The sequence below is a fragment of the Pempheris klunzingeri genome, chromosome 11 (assembly GCF_042242105.1).
Source record: "Pempheris klunzingeri isolate RE-2024b chromosome 11, fPemKlu1.hap1, whole genome shotgun sequence".
In the NCBI taxonomy this organism is placed as follows: domain Eukaryota; kingdom Metazoa; phylum Chordata; class Actinopteri; order Acropomatiformes; family Pempheridae; genus Pempheris; species Pempheris klunzingeri.
Genome location: NC_092022.1, coordinates 12,219,411 through 12,244,231, shown reverse-complemented (window position 1 = coordinate 12,244,231; position 24,821 = coordinate 12,219,411). Strand labels below are relative to the sequence as shown.

Here is a 24,821-nt window from a genome sequence, read left to right as displayed (position 1 = left end):
CCCCATTTCTCTGTCTTTTTCTCAGCTGGGCGTCACTGCCCTCTGGATGAGTTCCAGTGTAATAACACTTTGTGTAAACCCCTCGCCTGGAAGTGCGACGGGGAGGACGACTGTGGGGACAACTCTGACGAGAACCCTGAAGAGTGCAGTGAGTGCATCCTTATGAATCACACATGTTAAATGTCTGTTAGTCTTCATCCTTTGTCTTTGACCCTCTTGTCTTTCTCTCTGTTTGTCGCTCAGGGAAGTTCCAGTGTCCTCCCACTAGAGTTCTTCGATGCCAAAACGACCGTGTATGTCTGCAGATGTCAAAGAGGTGTGATGGTGTCAATAACTGTGGCGACAACTCAGACGAAATTAACTGTGGTATGTTGTGGAGTCGTTCTAATCGCTATGAAATCCCCACCTTCCTCAGCTTTGATTAAGAAGATTGCTGACGTGTGTGTGGGTGTATTATGTCTACAGTGGCCCCTCCATCTGTTTCAACATGTGAGAAGGATGAGTTCCTGTGTGCCAATGGCAGATGCATCAGCTCCACTCTGCGCTGTAACTTCTTTAATGACTGTGAGGACTATGGCTCTGATGAGATCTACTGCAAGACAGGTGCATCATGTCGAACATAATTTATATATTGCAGCTAACCACAGGATTCCAATGTAAAGCATCAGCAGGGTTTGAATACGCTGACTCACATGGCTTGTCTCTGTGGTCAGACACCAAACTGAATGACTGCAGGAGTAACAGGACTCAGTGTGGCGACGGAGACGAGGCCCACTGTGTCACCAATGGCACAGACTCCTTCTGCTCCTGTAAACCAGGCTTCCAGAAGATAGGACACCACACCTGTGGAGGTACACGGTCACAAAACACAGCGCACACGGACAAACAATTACTCACTTGGACATTTACCCTTTGGAGGCGACCAGCTCTGCTGTAGTATTTTTCCATTTAATATGACTTTTCTTTGGCTGTCCATTTTCTAGATAAGAATGAGTGTCTGCAGTTCGGGGTGTGTTCTCACATTTGTAACAACACCAAAGGCTCCTCCAAGTGCAGCTGCCATAAGTACTTCACCAGGATTAATGACACCTGCAAGGCTGACAGTGAGTACCAGAACTGTATCTATTTTATGAACTGCTTTTTCTTTTAGGTTCCTTTTTTAAAACTCAGTCATTTTTTTTTTCAAATGCCATCCTTGTGACTTTTTTCTTTTCCTTCCAGGCATGAACAGCAGTCGACAGATTCTCTACATAGCTGACGACAATGAAATCCGCAGCCTGGACCCCGGCATGCCCAACTGGCGCTATGAGCAGACTTTCCAGGGCGATGCCAGCGTGCGTATTGATGCGATGGACCTGCACGTCAAGACCAACCACATCTTCTGGACCAACTGGCACACGGGTCGAATCTCCTCCTATGAACTTCCAGGACCGTCCACATCATCATCGTCCTCCAACTCTCGCCGTAACAGACGGCAGAGTGAAGGCAGAATCACAAACCTGCAGGTAATGCTGGTTAAATGTGTGTAGGAACACACACTCTCCACCATGCCACTACAAACACACCACACGCACAAGCACATGAACATCCTGTGAATGCGTTTCTGCTCATATCCAGATCAAAGAGCTGAAGATGCCTCGTGGTATAGCGGTGGACTGGGTGGCTGGTAACCTGTACTGGACAGACTCTGGTCGAGATGTCATTGAAGTAGCTCAAATGTCAGGCCAGCACTGCAAGACCCTCATCTCTGGCATGATAGACGAGCCTTATGCCATCGTAGTGGATCCACAGAGGGGGTAAGTGAGAGTTTTGAGCATTTTGACAGCGGCTGCAGGGCAGCAATGATATGAAATATGATTTATATCCAGGCTGTTTCTGCTGTTGTATGTTTTGTAATTGTATATTCCAACTATGTGTTTCACTTCAGTACCATGTATTGGGCAGACTGGGGGAACCACCCTAAAATTGAAACGGCTGCCATGGATGGCACTCTCAGGCAAACTCTAGTTCATGAGAACATCCAGTGGCCCACAGGTCAGTGCTGCATTAAAATTTATCTTAACCCTGATTTGTCCAACTTTCTACGCCGCACTGACAGCTAGACAGCTTTACATACAGCCTTTAATTCTATTTTATTCTATATAGGCGGTCATGTCTTTATCTGCACGGCTCACTACTTTGTCTCTACAGGTTTGGCTGTGGACTACTTCAACGAGCGTCTTTTCTGGGCGGACGCTAAACTCTCAGTGATTGGCAGTGTTCGTCTGGATGGCTCTGATCCCGTCATTGCCGTCTCTGGCATCAAAAACAGTTGAGTTCTTTCTGCACTGGAAAAACAAAATGGTGTGAAACAAGATTAGAAATCTTGCATTAATATGTCGTCTGCAGATTTTTGTCTTCATCGCCCATTTCTCGTTGTTCTTATTTCCAGACCTGCTCCATCCATTTAGTATAGACATATTTGAGGACTACATATATGGGGTCACCTATGTCAATAACGTTGTCTTCCGGGTCAACAAGTTTGGCAAAGGTCCCATGGAGAATCTTACCACAGGCATCAACCATGCTACTGACATAGTCCTCTACCACCGTTACAAGCAGCCAGAGAGTGAGTGATTTTCTACACTTACAGCGTACTGTTACCTGCATCCTGAAAACCATAAAATCTGTATGATTCTTATTAAAAATACATGTATACATTGCCTTTTTATACATTTCATGCATTTTTTTTTCTCATCTCTCTCTGCACCAGTGACTAACCCATGTGACAGGAAGAAGTGTGAGTGGTTGTGTCTGCTCAGCCCCAGTGGACCAGTGTGCACCTGCCCTAACAACTACATGGCTGACAATGGCACATGTGTGGTGAGGCCAAGCCCCACCCAATCCCCATTCTGTAAGTCTGCAGATACACACCCCTCCAAAAGTATTGGAACAGTGAGGCCAATTCCTTTATTTTTGCTGTAGACTGAAAACATTTGGGTTTGACATCAAAAGATGAATATGAGACAAGAGATCAACATTTCAGCTTTTATTTCCAGGTATTTACATCTGGATCTGATTCACAACTTAGAAGTTAGCACCTTTTGTTTGAACCCACCCATTTTTCATGTGAGCAAAAGTATTGGAACATGTGACTGACAGGTGTGTTTTGTTGCCCTGGTGTGTCCTGTTACATTGATTATTCAAACAATAAATCGCGCTGAATGTCTACGTTCAGTTTCAGATTTGGGTTTTGCCTGTGCAGACTGCATTTATAGTTAGAGGCGTAACCAACAAGAAAACCAGAGAGCTGTCCATGGGTGAAAAACAAGCAATTGTGAAGCTGAGAGAAGATGGAAAATCAACACACCAGAAGATGCAAAGCACTCATTAGCAAAAAGAATAGGAAGGCCAGGCTGGAATTTGCCAAAAAGTCCAGAGACAAGCCTAAAAATTCTGGGACAAAGTTTTATGGACTGATGAGACAAAGATGAACCTTTACCAAAGTGATGGAAAGGCTAAAGTTTGGAGAAAGAGAGGATCTGCTCATGATCCCAAACATACAAGCTCATCTGTGAAACACAGTGGAGGTCATGTCATGGCTTGGGCTTGCATGGCTTCTTCTGGGATGGGCTCATTCATCTTCATTGATGATGTAACACATGATGGCAGCAGCAAAATGAACTCAGAAGTCTACAGAAACATTTTGTCTGCCAATTTAAAGAAAGATGCAACCAAACTGATTGGGAGATCCTTCATGGTGCAGCAAGATAATGACTGAGTCCAATGAATGAGTCCATCAGGGGCAAGAAGTGGGAGGTTTTAGACTGGCCAAGTCAATCTCCAGACTTCAACCCTATAGAGCATGCATTTTACCTGCTAAAGAGCAGACTGAAGGGAGAAATCCCCCAAAACAAACCACAACTGAAAGAGGCTGCGGTGAAAGCCTGGAAAAGCATCACAAAAGCAGAATGCAAAAGTTTGGTGATGTCAATGGGTCACAGGCTTGATGCAGTTATTGCAAGCAAAGGATTTGCAACTAAATATTAACTCTTTTCACGTTAATCTATTTTAAGTCTATCGGTTCCAATACCTTTGCTCACCTAAAAATTTGGTGTTCCGTTACAAATAATGCTATCTTCTAAGTTGTGTATCAGATCCAGATGTAAATACCTGGAAATAAAAGCTGAAATGTTGATCTCTTGTCTCATATTCATCTTTTGATGTCAAACCCAAATGTTTTCAGTCTACAGCAAAAATAAAGGAACTGGCCTCACTGTTCCAATACTTTTGGAGGGGAGTGTACATTACACTGATTTAGTTTCACTGTAACAAACTTCTAGGTTGTTTTACATTCACATGCTGCATACAAAATGTTGGTTCATCGTGGAATTCCCCTCCACAGCTCCCCCCTCAGGGCCCTGCGATATTCAGTGTCAGAATGGCGGGAGCTGCTTCCTCAACGCCCGTCAGGTGGCCAAGTGTCGCTGCCAGTCAAGCTACACCGGAGAGAGATGTGAGATCAACCAGTGCAGGGACTACTGCAAGAATGGAGGCACATGCACTGCTTCTCTTACAGGTACTGGTCTCTCCCCTTTTTATGGGAACACATGGATTACAAGGCCTCAGTGGTATATATTTCTGAATTCAAAAAAGTAAATGGCCTTTGTGATGATTCTGTTGCACCAGCATGAGTGGGAATACCCTACCCTATTAAATAAGCATGTTTCCTTGTGGGAAAATTTTTCTAAATAAGAATTGTTTTAAATGAAATAAATGCAAACCTGATGAGAAGTGATAATTCTTTCCAAGCAAGTAATATAGGCCACTGATGGCAGCTAAACAAACATGTTTTACTTGTTCTGAAAATTATTAGTGTGCTTTCTGCCCATCGTTTTGATGTCCATGAAATGCCTCTGGAGTATTCATTAGTAACAGTCATTATGTGCCAAAGTCTGCAGCAAAGAGGGCATGAAGCAGGTGATTTCCAAATATCCCTAACTATTCGTCTGTGCTTGTTCTTCATTTATTCTTTAATATGGAAAACCAGTCAAAAAATAAGGAAAATCATAAATTTCTGCATCCAGTAGGGGAGGTGCACTGTTGATATGCATAACTACAACCTTTATGGCAGCAATTGCACTTTTTTCTTGAGCTCATATTTCATATGTTGCCTGTGTCCTAGGTGCTCCAACCTGCAGATGCCCAAAGGGCTTCACAGGGCCTAACTGTAACCGCCACACTTGTCAGGACCACTGCCTCAACGGAGGCAACTGCTCAGTCAATTCAGGCAACCAGCCAACCTGTAGCTGCCCGCCTGAGTACCGCGGAGACCAGTGCCAGTACAGTAAGTACCAACACTTAAAAGACTTTTACTTGCTGCAGATCAGTGGTTCTGAGTGTTTTGATGATTTAATATCTATTTATGGATGCAGCATATGATCGAGGGTTGCACAGGAAAAATGCACATACAAAAGAAAATATTATTACTATTTTAAATATGTTATTATTATTACTGATAAGTCATAATGATTATGAATTTGTTACTTCATCAACATAACTTATTGTGCTTGTTTTATTTATTGATTTATGGTGCCGATTCCCTCTGGTTGTACTTGTATTGCTGTCTGGCTCCATTCCCATCTCCACCACTAACTTTAGCTAACAGCACTGATGACAGCACGTCATTCCCACAACACTCACAAGGCGTCCATAGTTGCCATGCAACCAACAGCTTTCTACAAGCTGTCATTTCAGACCTGACAGACGCTTGTTGGGAGGGAGCAGTTTCAAAAAGCAGTTTGTTATAATGCAGGCTGTGAAAGTATTGAGGTTGACCGTTGATCATTGAATATGATGCATGCATTTCGTAGCACATTCAGGGACTGCACAAAAAGCCTCTGAGGGCCGCCTTTGGCCTGCTGTGGTTTGAGAATCACCGCCTTAGATGGTGGTAGAGTGATAAAACAATCTGTATGGATTCTCAGCTTTTTTGATATTTACCTTTATGTTGTACTAGATGTACAACAGCTGGCGACCTTCGCTGCATATCATACCGCTCTCTCTACCCCAATTCCTGTCAGCCTCATCACTGTCTAATGAAGGGTCTTTTAAAAAAGATGTATTATGATATTCAGATATTACGAATGTACACAAACATTTCATTATTAATTATAAGGGGAGTTTTTCCTTGCCACTGTTGTTCAATATAATATCTGATGCTTGCTCATGTGGGGATTCTTGAATCCTTAATTTTGAATTCCTGAATCGTTGGGTCTCTCTCTTAAAGAGTTTGGTCTAGACCTGCTCTTTATGTAAAGCATCTTGAGATAATGCTGCTATGAAATGGCGCTCTATAAATAAAGATTGATTGATTGATTGATTGATTGATTGATTGATATTAAAAAATGACCTGTAAAATTGTCACACGTCACAAAACAGTAAAAAATGCTCTATAATTGTTTCAGGGAAGAAATGGACTGCTATACAATCTAATGAACCATGTTTGAACCTATAACACTTCTCACACGTCTTCCTTTCCGTCCTCAGGTAAATGTGAAGGGTTCTGTCACAACGGTGGAACCTGCTTACAAACCTCCAACGGCACTAAACTCTGCCTGTGCCCCACTCAGTACATAGGACACCAGTGTGAGCTGGACAAATGTCAGTTCTGTGGAACGGGCAAGTGTTTGACGTCATCTTCAAGCGAGGTTTCCTGCAGGTACGCACAATGTGAAACATTCAGTCAGCAGAAAATAAATTAGATTTAAAGATGTAAATATTTGTTAATGTTTTTTCTTTTTTTGACTGTTTGATCTCATGCTCAGTGTGTAGACACTTGATCATAGCACCAATATTTGATCAATCTAAAACCATGGGTATTAATGCTGCTTTATCAGAACTCTGACAGCATATTATTGAGCAACATAACTAATGCTCTATATATATGTGTGTGTGTGTGTTTGTTTTTGTGTGTAGTTGTCCCAACGGTCAAATCCAACCCAGCTGCTATACCTGTTTGGACTACTGCTCAAACGGACAATGTTCAGTTGACACTCGCACACTGCTGCCTCAGTGCAAGTAAGATATGACACCCAATGACAATGACCCACCCTCACCCCGAATCTGATCACACACACATTAATATACTTTACCTTTCTCTTTTTCTGTATTTCAAACGCATACAAGTGTGTAAGTGGACCCCACTTCTTATGAAATGTATTGGTCCTGAGTGCATTTGTTGGTTTTTCTGTTTGTAGAAATTAGTAATCCGCCTGTATGTTGTCGAAAAACTGAAGTTTCTAACTAACACAGTGGGAATTTTAACCTCACATGTGATAGAAAGGAAAAAACAAAGGATTAATAATTTGATCATGAACAGAAAAATCTTTATAACATAATAATAAAGTATAATCATAGACTAGATTAATATTAAAAAAAGTTGTTACTGGTTCTGTTGTCATTCTATTGAGCCTTGAGTTTGTTCCGTTATTTATATGAAGCAACGATCAAATGAGGGAAATGGCACGCGCACACACACACACACACACACACACACACACACACACACACACACACACTCTTTGTAAGTGCGGCTCATTGTATGTCCAGGTGTCCAGCAGGATGGAGGGGATACAGATGTGAAGTCGCCGCAGCTTCTATTGATTCTCCTGAATCGAGTGGAAGTAAGTCATACAGTTCAGAGAGTCTTCCTAATAAAACATGTACCTTTGACCCTGTTTGCTCACATTATTTGCCCACTCGCAGGTACGGCCTCCATCATCATCCCTGTGCTTCTGCTGCTGTTACTGGCACTGCTGGTGGTTGGTGCCATCTTGTGGTACAAGCGGAGAATGCGCGGGTGAGTCCTGGTTTTAGAGACTTTAAAGATTTACTCTCTCATTTTTCATCTGTTACTCACTCCTATGCTATCTAGCTTCTCTTTTCTCGCTTCTCTTTTGATAACCATCTATTTCCTGTCTCCCAGGTCTCTATGGCCGGGCAAATCTCGTTCTCAGTGCTCGCGGTAACTTCATAGGGTTACATAATTCACCTGTTGACCCACAAATCCTGCCCCCCTCCCTTCCCTAATATCAAGTCCGATTGGCCATGCTTTCTGTCAGTCCCTTTGTTCGGTGTAGAAATCTGTCTGTTTGTCTTTGCCTGCCATCTCCTGTTTGCCTCCTACGGGGGATCCCACCCAGCAACTCAGGGACCTTTTGACTCCTATCTGAAGTAGCTTTGCTGGTGATGCGCAAACAATGGAACTGTTTCGTCCTTCCATACCTTCTCTTGTTCACATGTATAAATGTTAGGCTGACGCTATGTGCTTGCATAGTAAAATAGACAACTGTGCATCTATGAAAAATGTTTATATGCTTGCAAACAGCCGATTAGTTGCAATGTGAAAATGCAGCATTCTCCACAATAGACATGCTGCAGTATCTTCTCTGGGTTTGCTCAAATGCCCTTTTGTCAGAAGCTCATTTGACAACCTTTAATACATGTTGTCTTGATTTTGTGGATTGTATGTTGCTGGTGCTGCGTCAGTACCTGGTTTACGCCAAGTTATGATGCATTTCTAGCCGTTGTGAATTTAGTTTAAGGTCTCTGCCAAAAATGGTTCATGTCTTTGTTTTTTTAAATGAGGGTCTAAATCGTTTCATTGCTTGGATGCCTAAGTGGGTTGTTTATCTTTGTCTGTCTGCAGTGCAAAGGGCTTCCAGCACCACCGAATGACAAATGGAGCTATGAATGTTGAGATTGGGAACCCCGCCTATAAGATCTATGAGGGAGACCCTGACGATGATGCTGGGGAGCTCCTGGATTCAGACTTTGCTTTGGACCCAGACAAGGTAACGCAGCTAAAATCACCTTTATGACAAATGGGTTTAACTGGCAAATCTCAAAAGTATATGTTTAGTAGATATTAGTGCAGGGAGTTTTATGTGCCTAAATTTGAACATTTCTGATGCTTCTGCCACCACTCAATTACATGGGGGAGTGGAATTACATTTGTGCTGCCATTTCTTTGGTAGAAAGTAGCTCCAATGAAAACTGTCCTGAGAGAGGACTTTGAATTATCCAAACATTGTTTTTGGCAAGACACACTCATTGCTTTGACTCTGATTCATATTGGGGTGATAACAGAGATATCAGACTTGAATCTGTCAAAAAAACAACAACAGGCTACAGCTGCATGAACCAAACATAATTTTGTTAAATAAATCAAATAAAACCATAAACAATGTGGTGTGGGGAGGCTCTGCTTCTGGAGAGTCTACCAGCGGAGAGATGGAGAACTTTTCAAGCCTTGTCAGATGCTAGTGATTGGTTAGGAGGAACTGCTTGGTCATTTTACTTCCTGAAACAAAGAACCAGAGCAAGCAGGCACACGTTATGACATAACAGGCAGGACATCATAAAGACAAATAACAAACCCAGTATCAGTGGTTCTACTCATGAGAGGGGAATTGTTATTTTAATGGTGGTGTGCTTTGTGTGAACTGACCCTTTAAAGCACAAAATACAATAAATGCTGCTTTCACATTTAAAGAATCTTTGCCCTTTAAATTACAACCTAATTTTCTTTGCTCCACAGCCCACCAACTTCACCAACCCTGTGTATGCCACCCTGTACATGGGCGCCCACAACAGCCGCAACTCCCTGGCCAGCACAGATGAAAAGAAGGAGCTTCTCTCCCAGGGCGACGAGGACATGAGTGACCCGCTGGCGTAGAGCTCGGCAGGGATTGAACTCTGCCAACACTGCCCTGCCTGATCTAGTGCTGAGCCAACAAGCTCTCTCATCTTATGCCTTTACCAACTGAAAGAAAAGCAACAAAAAAAAAGCGAGAACACTGTATAAAATGTATAAAATGAAGGACTACTTTTTTAAGTGATTGCAGTATTATATTTTGTTCTTTGACAAAAAAAATCCTCTCGTGATGAAAAAGAACCATTTTATAGACATTTATTCAGTTCTTCTTTTTAATTTTGCTCACCTCCTCCTCACAGCTCTCCCCCCCTCACGCATATAGCCACTACCTCTGTGCAAATGTAAAAGATAGGGAGATACAAATGGCAGTGGAACAGTTTTAATTTTTTATTTTTGTATGAATTGTATAGGGGAAAAAAAAAAGAATATTGTTCCATCCTAGAAAACGTTGCCAAGTTTTGAGGAGAAGTGTCAGTGCTCACTATGAATGCTTCCTGGATGCTGGTTCGGCTCAGTCTTTCACATTATGTGTATATGTATGTTTGCTGCTGGAGGTCTGAATGGAGGCCGAGGCTGGGAGAGAGATGAGAAGTTGTTATACTGCACATGTACACATGGAGGACTCGGCATCGCAGACAGTGTCTGTTCTGTTGTCTCAAAGAACTACATTCAAGTGATTGTCTTTTACCTCCTTGCACAGACTAAAGTTATATATTTGCATATATATAAACCTATTAACAAAGTGTCTTGAGAATATACCCAGGAATACAAACATCAGTAACAAATAGCAGTCTGTACTTTTTAACAGTTTTTTTTTTTTTTTAAATCATTGTATAATTCACATAGTTTGTGTCAACAATGAATGAGTCAATGGCAGTGTGTGAGTGAGCTGGATGAAGATGATTGTAATACAGTCCACATTCCTGGATGAAAAGTCTGGGATGGATATCCGTGGCCTTGGTTTAGCCTACTGCAGGACACTCTGGACAGGAGCTGGATTTTGCTCTGAAACTGTTCTAGAAAGTTCATTTTGGGAGTGACGGCAAGCTTCTGTGAATTTCCGGTCATCACTGAAAATCGATCTGCGACAAATTATTAGCCGAGAATGGTTGCATTTAGCTTTTGTTCCTCGTCTTTTGATTGTAAATGTACTTCCAGGAAAGGTCAGGGGCACCGTTTGATGGTACGTACTTATGTGGGAGATTTTTTTTATTTTTTATTTCAATTGTTTGTAATTACATGGACATGTAATTTAGGTTAATGCTCATTGTTAAGTGCATTCCCAGGAAGGAGACTGATCGGCTTCCTGATAAGCATTCCTTTGTTAATTCCTTTGCCTTGCTGCTAACGCTAACCATCTGTCAGTCTATCCAACAAGGTTTCAGTCTTACAAGTGTTGCTGTCTTCATATCTCACTGCTCACCATGCTGCTTTTAACTGAGTTTACCAGCCATACCTGTCATATCACTCTGCATGGTGCTCACACACACCCATCCGAGAGGAAACTCTGGCTTTGCTCCTTACTTGTTAACAGTATTCATGACTTTTTTTTTTTTCTACACACATCCTGCTCTGTTTTCACCTGACCATGTAAATTAGAATAATCATTTTTCAGTTGGAGAATTTCTTTGGGTGGCAAAAACCCACATAGATATTTGTGGTTCTGATTGTTTTGTTATGATTCTATTTCTTTTTGATATAAGAAATTAAATGGATTTTTATAGTAGAAATGTATGGTGGCTCTGTCCGTCATTTGGAGAAATGGAGAGGAAAAGTAATCAGCTGTTATCTCTTGCTAGAGTACATCAAAAATGACCATAAAGTATCCTTAAAGTTAAGAAATAAAACATGAACATGTAGTAATCACTTGTTTTGAATGGTGATTCATCAAAGAAAGTCAAACCTTTGTTTTCACACTCCTGAGCTGTAATGACAGTCTTTGGTCTTGTAGTTACATAATTCATCTTATTTATTAAACAGGAAGTGTCATTTCTCAGCCAAAAGACAATATCACAGATAATTTATTCTGAAAAGTATATTTCTTGATTTGAATGTACACTAAACATAACTGTCCACTTAGAGAATAGTGTCTCATACAATCTTAAGCCAAATTAAGTAGTGTAAAGATGATGTCACTCCCTTTGTGCCAATATGTTTCAACGCATCATCTCTATTAAAACAGAGGGTTTTTAAAAAAAAAAAAAAAAAAGCTTATAACATAAAGACCTCATAGGAATAGAAACGTCCTTCATCCGTCCATCTATACATCTGTAGCAGGTTAACATCATCTTGGGCTTTAGACAGCAGTCCGTATGGAACCTTTTTCATACGTTTGTCACTTCCCAAATGTCACTTAGTGTGTGACTGAAAGTGTTGTCGAGGCATATAACATTCAATTTTTAAGAACTGCTTGGACAAGGCACAAACATTGTTATGAGCTTAAAGACACTGAAGTGTAATCTACAAATCATTACTCCCCTTTACCCTCTAGTTGCTGTATGCCTTTAAAACTGGAAACTTCAACTGTTGCATATTGTTGTCAGTATTATGAGGCTAATGTTATAGTACAAGGCAGTAAAAAGTACAATCTTTAACAAATGAAAGATGTAAAATAAACAAATTATGGCTGACTCATGAGAGATAACACTGTTTACACAAAAAAGGCACTTCTTAAGCAAAAAATGAGACAGAGAGATTTTGGTTTGGCTAGCTCGTCCAAAAGAACCAGTAGAATCGATGGTCTTTTCTCCACGGTACATGCAATTGAAATCTAAATAAACAACTGTCGATATTAAGTCCTGATTGACTGTGTTGACTTGGGTTAATGTAAGGAAACAGTCCCCAAATGTCTCATTATAATATCAAAGCTTCTCTGTTATTTGGAGCGAGGTTTTGCAAGTGTCTTGAAGGCAAACATCCCAGCGGCAGCGCTGGCATCTTCCCTTGGCTGCCTCCCAGTCTAAGTCCTGTTACGAGTGCATAATCTGAGGAAATTAATGGTTTTGGGAATAAGATCCACATGTTGGCAGGCACTTGCTAGTGAAAACACCGTTCTTCCTCCATTGTTGGTCCGCCAGTCCTCAACTCACCTCACCTGTTTTGTAGTCGTCCTCTGGCTGGTCTGCTTCTCAAATTGCAAGAGAGCAGGGAAAGTCTTGTGTTTGCAGTGAGAGAAGAGTAACCCATTGTGCTTCTGTAATGATGCCTGCTCACTCAAAGTGGCTGTAAAGGGCCTCCATAAATAAATAAATTACCCAGCTAAAACAAGGGCTCTGTCCTGTCTCTCTGTTCAGTCTTTGTGATCTGCAGCCTCAGGGTTGAGACAGACCATCGCAACACAGGGAGGGGGGTTATAATGGGGAGGGGAGTATAAGTGACGAATGAGTGGTTTAGGGTCTCTTCCAACCGCTCCGGATCAACGCGTCAGCTCGCAGGAAAGGCTGGTTTCGGAGATCTGTGAGTTGGCATGGAGACAGGGGGGACACACATGTTAGAGGACCCAGAGGTCAATCTGCAAACTTGCTTCTAACTTCTTTTTGCAGAGCTAAGAGTGTTTTTAAGCCATAAATGTAGAGGACATACACTCAGTTGCTGGTTTCTTTGATAAACCTAATAATGTGGCATGTTCCTATTATTTTCTCCACGCCATTATTATCAATGAGGGCAGGCTAAATAACAGAAACACCTCTGTGTTATGTAATACAGTTCAACACCACCACAAACTACAGCCTCCAAAATGACCAAACAGTTGAATCGACACCTCTCTAAAACAGTTTTCATCTCATGGAGGGAGGATTTAGTTTTAGTCAGGTGTACCTTATAAACTGGCAACTGAGTGTATCTTGTAGTATATTTCAGTCAAACAATTACAAAAAAATCTGCACTAACTTCTGCACTTAAACGTAAACTATGCAGACTTAATGATGAATGACACGTTCCCATAACCCTGTATTTTGACTGGCGATACACCAAAACAGTGAAATTCAAGGCTTTGGGAATGTAGTTTTGGAAACACTAATAATGCAGCAGTCATCATTATTACAGTTACAGTACAATGGTCAACAAGCTCTTCAGTTTACTGAGAAACAATCGAGCAGGCTTCACCACTCAAGTAAAACAAAACAAAAAAACAACCTGTCTGCTCAGTAAAATAATTTGGGCACAGACTGTATTTGTGTATATCTGACTGACTGAGTGTGTTTTTTCTAGAGCCTGTTGACCAAATAGCTGTTGAGCACACCGCAGATGACAGTTAGCAAAGACAAAACATGGCGGACGTTGTTGACAGGTGAGAGGTAAATGAACGCTGGACAACATGCAACACATAATAGGAGGGGGTGAGGATGACGATGATGATCTTAAGGGTACAGTTATGCAGTGAAACGGAACAATTTATGTTCTGTAAATGCCGCACAGGCTTTGTCTCTGAAGAAAAGTGGAGTACGTGACGTGAAAAAAAGATGAATTCATATTTAACTGGCTATTGGGGCAAGTTGTAATTTCTTCAGTACTATGAACATACGGCAGCTCGCTTCTTTGTTAATCTTCAATAATCTTGCTTTCTGAATATTGTGTTGTAAAGCAAATCTCAGTGTTGTGAAGCATCTTGTTTTTTTTTCTTTTGCATCCAAAGCACTAGCTGAAGCAGCTGACATCACTGTAGCAGCACACAGGAGCTGGAGGGCCAAGCGGGCCGGGTTTCAGCCAGGCTACCTTCCTTACCCTCTCTTAGGAGTGGGAACTACTGTCATTAATCTTCTTTTCAGCTGGAGGGGGTGGAATAAACAGTGGTGGTCGAGGAAAGAAGAGTCACATGTTAGACGGAAACCAACACCAAACAAGTTAGTTTCATGGAACAAGGCATCGCTGATAAATCCAGTAAATTGCCAAACCTCTTTATGTTATTATTGCTGAATTCAGCTCCATGAAAGGAAATTAAAAGAAGTATGCCATAATGATGCACAGCCTTTTACATCTGTCATGCATGCTGCTCTCACTTGATAATTTAATCACAGTAATGACTGATGTACTGTGAGTGTATCAACATATTTTCCACGCACAAAATATGTTGACATGCTGTACAATTGTTTTTTCCATGGAGATCTTTCCCAGGCAAAGAGGTTTGGCTGACTCCTATCACCAGACGCCTGATAGGAGTCCTCTGAAGTAGGACACAAACAACCAATGACGGCCCAAGTTAGTTCACAGTAGTTGTAGTGGTGGAGTTGAGTTTTGGTGGGTGACAGGGATCATGCTGCATGCACAGTGGGGTCAGGAGGCGTACGAGAGACACCTGGACAACCTTGGCATTAAGGGGGAAGGGCTAGCAGTTGGCGTCGTCACAGAGGTTGGCTTCACAGAAGAACCGTGAGCCTCGTTTAGCAGTGCGGGCTGTGAAGGGCACGCTCTTCAGTACTGGGGGCGGAGGGGAAGGAAGAGAAAACACGTCACACCTGAGACACTGCCCTTCTTGCGGGGGACAAAAAAAAAAAAAACACTGGACCACCTTCAAATTCTTTTCAGGAGACTGTAATGAACCTGAGAAAGTTGTGTTCTTTCTGAATGTAGCACAGATCCTTGGAGGCAAACCTCTTACAGCTCTCAGGAGGTTTATTAAAGGATTAGGGGCAACACTTCTCTTCAAGTCCCCCTATTTTGCATTTATAAGCACTATAAGTTATAAAGTTATACTCACTGACAAATACTGCACCTTAACCAACCACATTGTAATGTTTTATAAGCCATTTTATTAAATGTCTGTATACTGCTTATAAATGCCAAATAGGGGAACTGCTGTGTTATCGGATTAGGACACACTGAGCACGTTTTGGAAAGGCATCAGTTGCATAATAGACTGTTAACAGGTCTGATAGTACTGGCTTAGAAGCATTATTAACGCTATTCAAAATTACATTAATGCAACATTTATATTATTTACAATTTAAGCACTGATTAGTGGTTGTGACAAAAACCATTAATGAACATATGAGCTGAGCCTGAGGCTGTAGATGCTGCTCTTTACTCCCTTTAAAGAATTTTAAAATGTCTGACTTTGGCGACCCCCTAGTGGTAGATACAAGAAAGACACTCAAATAATCCCTCATCAATTTTAACTTGGATTGTCTATTTTTTTTACTACGCACGGTGTCATCAGAATACTTTGAAAAATACTGTAATCACATAAAAATATATAGATGTCATGGCTTTAAAAAAAAAGGATCACACAAATAAGGATCCCATAAATTGACAATCTGTCTACATTTTGAGGCTCTACAGCTTTAGTGTTGTACATAACTAGGAATCTGTCATGGAACAACTAGCGACTGCTGTGTTGCTACGTGCTGTGCTCCAGATGTTGTGGTGTCTGCACCACGTAGCACAAGGTGCACTTCAAAGGAGCTGAGCAGTGAATGACCACAGTCATCCTCGACCTGGGACGACCGGGGCTACTGGCTCCCACACGGGGTCTTTTTTGGGTGCTGTCTGGCCCACCTGTGATGATGTCCTCAATAGTGCCATCCTTCCCCTCGTACACGGGCCGGTGGTCTTTGGCTTGCCGCCGGCGCAGCTCAGCAATCAGCTCCTGCTGCTGGTGCCTCTTCTTCTGGGCCTGGACCTGAAGCAGCAGAGAGGAAACTTTCTGTACGGTTCACTGCATCCCACAAAGCTTTATTTAGCACTGAGTAAACATCAGATATGTTTCACTGAGCTCAGTTGCATGCACTCTGACTGTACCTTGGGGTCATGCTGTTTAGCCTCCTCAGCCAGTAACTTTTCTCTCATAGCTTCCTCCTGCTTTTTCCTCTGTTCGTTTTCTGCCACTGCATCCTGTCGGGGAGACAAAAAGGTGATCAGTCTTAACAAGAAACTGTAGCTCAAATAACTTCAAAGTCTTCACACTTTAAGGATAGAGAAAATTAATGAATTGATGTAAATTTATGCAGGGTTTTTGTTACATTCCTCCCCCCTTGTGACCAACAAGGAGTCGTAACTAGCATATTTCCTAAATGTCTAACTATTCCTTTAAGTTGCACATGCACACTCAGGCAAACACACACAAACGCAGAAATCCTTGTGTTGCACATTTCCTTAAGCAGATCCCATAAATCCAGACTGAGAACAATCTCAGGAAGTGTGCTGTGTGGTGGGGCAGGGCGAGGCTGTCCGGGGGTAAAAGGGGAGGAGGGACAAAAGGGGGGGAGGAGGAGGAGAACCAGTCTAAACACCACAGCTGCGGCCCTAGAGTCAGACCCAGCTGGCCTTTCCTGTTATTTGGCCTCGGACTATACGCCACGTCCTGTGGCACGGAGGCAGCCAAAGCTCTGCCCTGCTCCGCTCTCACTCAAACTGACAACATCCGTGAAAAGTGTGAAACCAGGGGACTTCCCATTTGACCAGCAGAGAAAGCTGCACCCTGTCAGTCCAGAAGCGAGAATAGATACGCAGATGCTGCATCTGCTCGGCGTCCTCACCTTGTAGGCCTTGATGAAGCGCACAAACACGGGGAAGAAAACTGAGGGTGGAGTCGTCTTGGCACTCTCTCCAAAGTAGTTCACCACATTGTTGAAGGCTTCCTAGAATTGGGAAGGAGGACAGAAGGAAGGAGTGGAAGCAGTGTATGTAAACACTGTCGAGTAGGGAGTCCTGATTGGTTGTGTGTTAGAGATCAGTGAGCTACATCTGGGGCAGAAGTTTACTTCATCTCTATCTTAATTTCTTTTTTTCCCTTTGAGGTTAGAGGGTGAGGACAGTGATACCTCTGCTGTCTTGGCGTCCTTCTGCAGCTTGTCCAGCTGTGTATCACTGGCCTGGATGAAGCCTTTCAGGACTGAATGATCGTGGAGACTGCACTCTCTCCGGATCAGGTCCATGCCTTTCCCCAGCTCTCGAACATCCAGCAGCACATTCTCCAGAGATACTTTTGTACACAGTCAATATGTTTTAATTACAGATCTATTTACTATAACAATGAATCATCATACTACTAACATGTTCTTATCTCTTAACTGAACATAATAGACATTTCTGTTTAAATGTTTTCATAATGTCTGAACTTACCTGCTGCAGCTTTTTCCACAAAGTGCAGTTCACTGTAGAAGTTGGCTAGTTCGGGATACTTCTCTTTCACAATGAGAGCTATGTAGTGGAGCAACGTCATTTTCCTGTCTGTAGATTTAGTGTCCAGCAGCTGTGTAACAACAGGAATGACTGGCAATGTCAGCAAAAGCACAGCACAACTGAAGTGTCTGGCATATTCTTTGTGGTGATTAGTAAGGAGATAAACTAAGCACTTGCTACATAATACTCACCAGATCAAGACTTTGTAATTTGAAGCCATAAACGCAGCCTCGCTTGCTGCTGTTCATGTAGTTTCCCAAGGCCAAGATGATCTACAAGTAAACCAGAAGAGTAAATGAATATGCCAACACATATGCTACTAATAATAATAAAAAAAAAAAAAAACTCAGCCAAATAAACACCTCTTACCTCGAGCATTTTTTTCAACTTTGGTGCAGATTTCACTGAGCCAGAAGCAGCAATGATTGCGTTGAGCTGCGGCGTGAGCATGCCGATGTTGTCGGAAAAGTTTCCAACGAAGGTGATGATGTTCATTCTCTGTGTGAGCCTCTCAATCTTGCTGAATATCAACATGAAGCGATCTTCCTCCGCCAGCTGATCCAGAGGGCGCCGCTCACGCTCGTACTGACGCAGCACCTTCACCTCCGCCTCCGTTGGCAGGAAACGCATCAGGCACTCCACAAAGTCGACAGGTAAGGCCTTGAGGTCGAACCTGAGTGAGCATAACATATAATATATATGAGGGACTTTTTCTATCTTGTCTGTGGTTAAAAAAGTACTTAAAATCCAGGAAAAGTGCGTACTTCTCTATTGCTTTGCAGATCTCCTCTGTGGTCTTGTTAGCCTTGCGCAGTGTGATGGCTAAGTTCTTGGAGCGATTGGCGTCCAGAAGGGTGACTTTGTTTACAGCCTTCTGGGCTACTTTGTTCTTTGTGCAGGCGAGATCCACAATCGGACCCTGGGCTCTGGTCTTAAACAGCTCCTCAAACCGCTCCAGATCCAGCTCCTGCACATGAGTGACAGCTCACTTACTTGTTCTGGACTCTTATTAAAGGCCCAGAAAACACATTTTTCCATAATCAGCTTCTTACTATAAGGCTTCTCCATGAATACACAGCATCAACAATTTTTGTCATTTCTTTTGATGTTGTTGTTTATCTCTGAGCTCTAGTTTGAAGTGGGCAGCACACAGCTGGAAAAAGGGACGTCATATATTTCCATGTACCACACAGGATTTACCGCTTAGTGTGTTGTTGATTATATTGTCAGAACTGTCAGTCAAATCTGATCAAACCACACCCAAACAGTCCTGATGAGGAAGTTTATCTGAGCTTTTGAGTGTTAAATTCCCAGTAAATAATACGAATGGATGTTGCTTATTTAGCACAAGTATTTTTTCAATTACTTTTTAGCAGTTTTATCTGCTTGATTTACCTCTAGCACACGTTCATCATCAATCTCGTTGAAGACTGTGCCATTGATCTGATTGGGCTTCAAGGCCGTCCAGTTAAACACAGGCAGGCGGAACTTGGTCTTGATGGGCTTCTTGATTCTGATAGCTGTAGTTGAGAATGTAATAAAATGTATAGAACTGTTATCTTTTGCTATTCTACACACGGAATACATGGAATAGAAAGCATAGACGCTTGTACATAAAGGCTTACAACAAAAAGATGCCAGGTTGTGTCGGCACTCACCTGAGAGACCCAGACTCAGGATAACTGAGGGAGAAGCGTCTGGTAGAGGTGGAGCGAGAGGAGGTGGTGGTGGTGGGACGGGTGCACTCAATCCTGTAATTAATGTACAAGAAAATATTGAAGCAATTTTCACACGGAAACAAAAGATCTAAAAGTTTTATCAATACATTCTATATATTACGTTTTTGGTGTTATGTGTCTTGTGATCATTAAATATTCTCTTCATATTTTCTCTAATTCATTATTGGCCTGCTTTATATGTTTCGTAATCTCTGTTTTGTTTTCAATGCGATGCTGGAAACCGCTCTAACAGTTGGTACCGTTTCCACTGTGCAACAGTCTGCTGCACAATCGCACACAAAGGAAACAAGCCTTGCGTTTCCTTTTCCTGTCTGGGGTGTAAGAACATTGCTGTGACCCATCACCTGGCTTGGCACGCATGAGCAAAGAAGTGTAACTGAAAATAGACCTCCTCTGAGAGCCTACAGTCGACTTTCACATATATGTGTCACCAGACATAATCTCTGTGAGTCACGGTCTCTCACCTGAGGCAGAGGGAAGAGGTGGGGGAGGTGGTGGAGGAGGGGGAGGAGGAGGAGGAGCTTCAGTGGCTGGTGGTAAACTGGTGTCTGGTCCTCCTGGTTCTGTTAGCCGAGCTGTTGAGCTCAGAGAGAGCTGCCCAATGTCACCCAGTGGGATCCCAAGGCCACTACTTCCAACACCACCCACGCCCCCGACACCTAGCGGCTCGATAGCAATGTCTCCATCAGGCTTCTTGTGCAAACGGATGGTGCCTTGCTGTTCGAGCTCCAGCAGCCGCCTCTCGATGTTGAAGTGCCTCTGGAAGGCGGCATCCTTCTCCTTGATCACCCTCCTCAGGGTGTTGACCTGGCTGTTCGTCGACTCATACGTCTCCTGAACAGTCACCAGGGGGCGATAAAAAGCACAACACAATGACTCTACATGCTGAAGAAACATCCTGTTTCCTGCTGACCTAATTTGCTATCACAGCAATTTAGCTACATGCAGCTGAAACTGATCTTTGTTAAACACACAGTGAAATGAAGTGAGGTGAAGTGAAGTGAAGTGAAGTGGAGTGAAGCCTTCCTGATGCGAGGCGGGTAAGCAATATTACATCACTACGACTGCCAGCTTACCCGTATAACTTGCAGGTCCTTATCTTTTTGAAGGAGCAGCTTCTCCAGATCAGCTACTTTCATCATTGTTTCATTCTCAACCTCCAACAGCTTCTCCGTCACCTGGGAGAGAAGACGAGGAGAGAGGCAGAGATGAGAGAAGAATTGATCCACAGCACGGGCATCTTTCCCAGTTCCACTCCCTCCCACTGTCTTCTCTATACACTGCGCATCATCAGTAAGAAATAAGATATGCCTATCAGTGTGATGCAGCAAGAGCATGACACAGCTTTTAGTTTTGATTTTGAGCAGATTACACATGTTGCATAGGAATTCACAGGGAATCTTCACCCTAATCCTCCCCCATCATTCCTGACCCCTGAGAACAGAGTTTGTTATGAAATTCCTAGAGTGATGTCAGGGCTGCCCACGACCTTTCCATGTGAAAAAGGTCTTTTGCGAAGCAGCGTGGGATGCGAAGGCAACTGCTCAGAAAGAATGAGCCAACATAAGAACAATATCGAGACTGTTTCACGCTCAGTTTTTTCCAGCGTTCTCCACCCCATCATTATTCTGAGCCACTTGTGAAAGGCAAACACTGAGAAGATTTCTAATCACCACGTAGAAACAGCCAAGTTAAGTACATGGCTGGTGAACCACAACAATCTCATAAAGGACCCAGAGAGCAGTGTTGGTGGTCCAGATTGGGTGGTGCACTTACATGAGACAGGTGCTCCTCCAGTTCCTCCACCTTCTCCAGAGCTGCATTCTTCGTCTCTGCATCTTCCAACAGACCACCCACGTCAAATACGTTATCCAGGTAGGCCTGGATCTGCACTGACAGCTTGTCACTCTCCGTATGTTTACATTTCTGACATGACGGAGAATAAATCAGCATTAGTGATACTTTACACGTACTGTACAAATAGTCTCCACTTGAGGAAATGTTTTTTGGGATTTCCCATTTTAACCACATTATCAACACCTTACCTCCAGGTAATCATCCAGTCCCAGCTTGGTGAATTCATACTGCAGATGGACTCTGAAGTTCATGTCCTCAACTGAGTGGACGACTATGTTGATGAACTGCATGCAAGCAACCTGGAGCACAGACACAGACTGATTAGATTTAAATATATCTAACTGGACGGACACAGATTCACTCCAACTAGAATCCATCTATCCAAAATACAAAGCTTGTTTTACCATGTAGTCGATGTTTCCCTCCTCACAGCGGAAATATTCCATCAGTCTCTCAAAGCGATGCTTTTCCTTGCACACCTAAAATCCAAAAGATGCACAATACAGAGGTTGTTCTTAGATTCTATAGTGATGAGTTACAGTGTTTTAAAAAACTGATATGATTATTTCAGATAAAACGTGGGAGGAAATTTGGAAACTGGACATGAACTAACAAAAAGCCCAGCATGCAGGTATTTTAAAGCTCAAAAATATAACGATCATGGTAGGGTACAAAACTCTAAAAACAAACAAACGCTAACACTTGTAATATTGACAAATGTTAAAAAATTGCACAGTGGAGAGAAAAATGATTATGGCATGGAGAAAATCACAGTAAAGCTGCAATTGAAAACAGAAGTTTTTAATCAAGAAATGGGCACCACTATGTATTTATGACTGAAAGCATTACTGTCAATTTTCTTTTTTCCTACAATTTGCTACTTCTTCTATTATCTATATCTACTTGTCAACAAGGTCATATACCCTCCATGTTTGTGAGTTTCTCTGTTGTATCTTGACTTAATGCACTAACTTAAAAAAAAACAACCAGTAGAGGTCCTCTAAAGTCCTCCTATGTAGAGACAAATCATAGCACAATATAGTATTTTATTTTGTTAAGATTAAAGACATTCCAGGATCAAACATAAGTCACCCCAAGAGTTTTTCTGTATGTAAACAGAGGATAACTTCCTCCATTTGCAACAACAACCTCTGCTTATTATCATAATTCATGGGAAGGGAAGCCAGAAAAAGATAAAGACATGAGACAGTTTTTTTTAGCCAATTTCCTACACAAAAATACTCTGGATGAGGAGAGAGCAAAACGTTTTCCAAGTTCAAGTCTAAAGTTTTTTTTAGTACTGTAAAAATAAAGAAACCCATGGCCATTTCTCACATTCTTAACTTGACTTAGTTGTGGACCTACTTCATGATTCCTAGCACAGCTGTGGCTGACTAATATAGGTGGCCTTCCTGTGAGAAGACCTGTCAATTTTTATTGATGTATCATTTAAAAAAATACCACTGCAGAAATACCCATCTTGTTTTGACTAGTGGGTTGATTAACTCTTGGGTTTCTCTGGGGTTTTTCGACTGCACAGTAATTGTCTTGTTCCGGTGTTTAGATGACTGTGTAGGCAGAAACTGAGAGGCTAACCAAACCTTTGTGGTCCACTGGCTCCCATCAGGGAGCTGATCCTTATCATTGTTCAAGGTTGGCTCACATCTGGTGTCTTAATGAGACGAACAGTCTCAGACAGGCCACCGTAGAGCTTTGCTTACACCCTCAGTACACATGAAAACTCCCAGATCTCCTCAACTTTCATTTGGCCCTTTATTCCGTCATGCACACCAGCAACGTGGGAAATGATGGCAATTCAATTACTGTCAGTTATAAACATGTTGCTTTGTGCACCTCTTTGAAGTTGTCAAATGCTGATAGGATGATCTCGTGACCTCCTCGGACGAGACAGACAGCAGCCAGCAGCTCAAGTACCAAGGCTTTCGTCCTGGGAGTACAGGAGACACTCGTTAGGAAACAATACCTGGATAAAGTTCAACTGCAAACACTATCTCTCTGTCAAATGAGTGGTGAAGAAGCACAGTATATCAGTACCATCAGAATTTGAAATCTATAATTCATACTGAAGTCTGAAGCAAAGGCAGGTCTTTACAGCTTTTTAAGTATTTACCTCCTAGCCTTCATTATGAAGTGATCAGCCCTCGCGGTTTTACCACTAATCTCCCTTTAGTAAACATTCCTTTAACAGCCTGTATATACGCCTCTGATCCCCGACTTCAGAGAGAAGCTGAGCCCCATGGAGAATGAGAGGCATATCATATGAACTGGCTGCAGGGTTTCCCCTATTGTTTGACCCAGCCCCACATCTATAGAGACAGGGGCCCTCAGTTCTTACCGTGAGTTCTTATTGTTCAAGCTGAGAGCAATTTCATTGACTGCATGTGCGTGAGACATGACCATATTGAAGCCATACTGCATGAAGAAGACAGAGAACAGGATGTGGTCAGAAAATGACGACACAGGAAACACATAATCCTCACGTTTTTAACACATATCTGTGTCGCAGTGTGCGTGAGCCATAACAATACCGATCTCGTGGAGTGTTGGTGTCACTGTTTGTTACCTGATAGTTCATGATAGCTCTCAAGCACATGATGCACACATGAACATCATCTTTTTGGCTCACTAGGCGGGAGTTCTTGATGGTTTTGCTGTTAGAAACCGAGCCATAGCTGCAACAGATGGCACGAGTTAATATCTGGTAGAGACTCAGTGATCAAACTTCTTCAAATTTGACGTTTAACCAAAGCTTGTTTCAATTGTTTCTGAACTTTATCTGGTACTCATATGATTCTTGTTTTAAGTGTGTCACATAGAGAGCGAGGCAGTGAGAGAAAATTACAGAGAACAAGGTCTGACAGAAAAAACTTCGATGGTTTTTGAGGTTACAGATGCATTATGGGAGATGCCTGGTTTCCTTGCTACTGTCAACAGACGAGGTCTATGCACACATACTGCTATTATGTAACTGTATTGCACAGTCATCATGTGCGCATAGTATTACTTTTCTGTTGCCCATAGAAATAGATATCTGGCTTTTAATGGCTTTTTAAGTGTTTCAGAAGTTTCACGGTGCAGCATTTCTGAATCATACACTACATTTTCTAAAGTTAGTGTTAACACATCATTCCTAATATGAATGCTATAACGCTTGAACGTTATTCTTGTGGACTATTTTTGTTCACTCTAATTATGTTTATTTACTCCTGTCAGACTTTACATCTTGTGTCTCTTCGTCTGTGTGTGGCTCAGTGATGAAGAAGAGAATCACAACTGTCCAACATATGCTGCAGCCCACAGCTGGCTCTCATCTGAAGACAGTGCAGACACACATCTGGACAGATGAGGGAGGACCATTAACAAAGAGAGAAACATAGCGCAAAAGGTCA

At 42.3% G+C, this 24,821-nt stretch overlaps 2 protein-coding genes across 6 annotated transcripts in view; one reads left to right on the top strand and one right to left on the bottom strand.

Moving 5' to 3' along the window:
* Nucleotides 1–11,620, top strand: part of lrp1ab (low density lipoprotein receptor-related protein 1Ab) — an 83,560-nt gene extending 71,940 nt beyond the window's left edge. Inside the window, exons 71-89 of the mRNA XM_070839152.1 lie at nt 26–148; nt 244–366; nt 466–603; nt 714–851; nt 984–1,103; nt 1,222–1,505; nt 1,618–1,796; nt 1,928–2,034; nt 2,191–2,310; nt 2,432–2,608; nt 2,753–2,893; nt 4,385–4,558; nt 5,165–5,326; nt 6,529–6,700; nt 6,958–7,059; nt 7,591–7,671; nt 7,751–7,840; nt 8,690–8,834; nt 9,581–11,620. Coding sequence (XP_070695253.1) covers nt 26–148; nt 244–366; nt 466–603; nt 714–851; nt 984–1,103; nt 1,222–1,505; nt 1,618–1,796; nt 1,928–2,034; nt 2,191–2,310; nt 2,432–2,608; nt 2,753–2,893; nt 4,385–4,558; nt 5,165–5,326; nt 6,529–6,700; nt 6,958–7,059; nt 7,591–7,671; nt 7,751–7,840; nt 8,690–8,834; nt 9,581–9,718 — 2,714 coding nt within the window. The 3' untranslated portion in view covers nt 9,719–11,620. The remainder of the gene's footprint in view (nt 1–25; nt 149–243; nt 367–465; nt 604–713; nt 852–983; nt 1,104–1,221; nt 1,506–1,617; nt 1,797–1,927; nt 2,035–2,190; nt 2,311–2,431; nt 2,609–2,752; nt 2,894–4,384; nt 4,559–5,164; nt 5,327–6,528; nt 6,701–6,957; nt 7,060–7,590; nt 7,672–7,750; nt 7,841–8,689; nt 8,835–9,580) is intronic.
* Nucleotides 11,621–11,895: 275 nt separating this feature from the next.
* fmnl3 (formin-like 3) overlaps nt 11,896–24,821 on the bottom strand; it is a 31,854-nt gene continuing 18,928 nt past the window's right edge. For 2 of the 5 annotated variants that reach the window (XM_070839153.1, XM_070839157.1), the window contains 20 exons: nt 23,996–24,104; nt 23,768–23,844; nt 23,266–23,359; nt 21,816–21,890; nt 21,600–21,710; nt 21,331–21,480; nt 20,631–20,732; nt 20,019–20,388; nt 19,474–19,566; nt 19,211–19,335; nt 18,580–18,782; nt 18,185–18,488; nt 18,007–18,087; nt 17,756–17,885; nt 17,455–17,615; nt 17,170–17,271; nt 16,433–16,525; nt 16,190–16,313; nt 15,000–15,112; nt 13,062–13,151 (listed from right to left, as the gene is read on the bottom strand). In XM_070839153.1, coding sequence (XP_070695254.1) covers nt 15,021–15,112; nt 16,190–16,313; nt 16,433–16,525; nt 17,170–17,271; nt 17,455–17,615; nt 17,756–17,885; nt 18,007–18,087; nt 18,185–18,488; nt 18,580–18,782; nt 19,211–19,335; nt 19,474–19,566; nt 20,019–20,388; nt 20,631–20,732; nt 21,331–21,480; nt 21,600–21,710; nt 21,816–21,890; nt 23,266–23,359; nt 23,768–23,844; nt 23,996–24,104 — 2,596 coding nt within the window. In that variant the 3' untranslated portion in view covers nt 13,062–13,151; nt 15,000–15,020. Of the gene's footprint in view, nt 13,152–14,419; nt 14,464–14,990; nt 15,113–16,189; nt 16,314–16,432; nt 16,526–17,169; nt 17,272–17,454; nt 17,616–17,755; nt 17,886–18,006; nt 18,088–18,184; nt 18,489–18,579; nt 18,783–19,210; nt 19,336–19,473; nt 19,567–20,018; nt 20,389–20,630; nt 20,733–21,330; nt 21,481–21,599; nt 21,711–21,815; nt 21,891–23,265; nt 23,360–23,767; nt 23,845–23,995; nt 24,105–24,821 lie in introns of all 5 variants that reach the window. The other 3 variants (XM_070839154.1, XM_070839156.1, XM_070839155.1) reach the window with 3 other exon arrangements.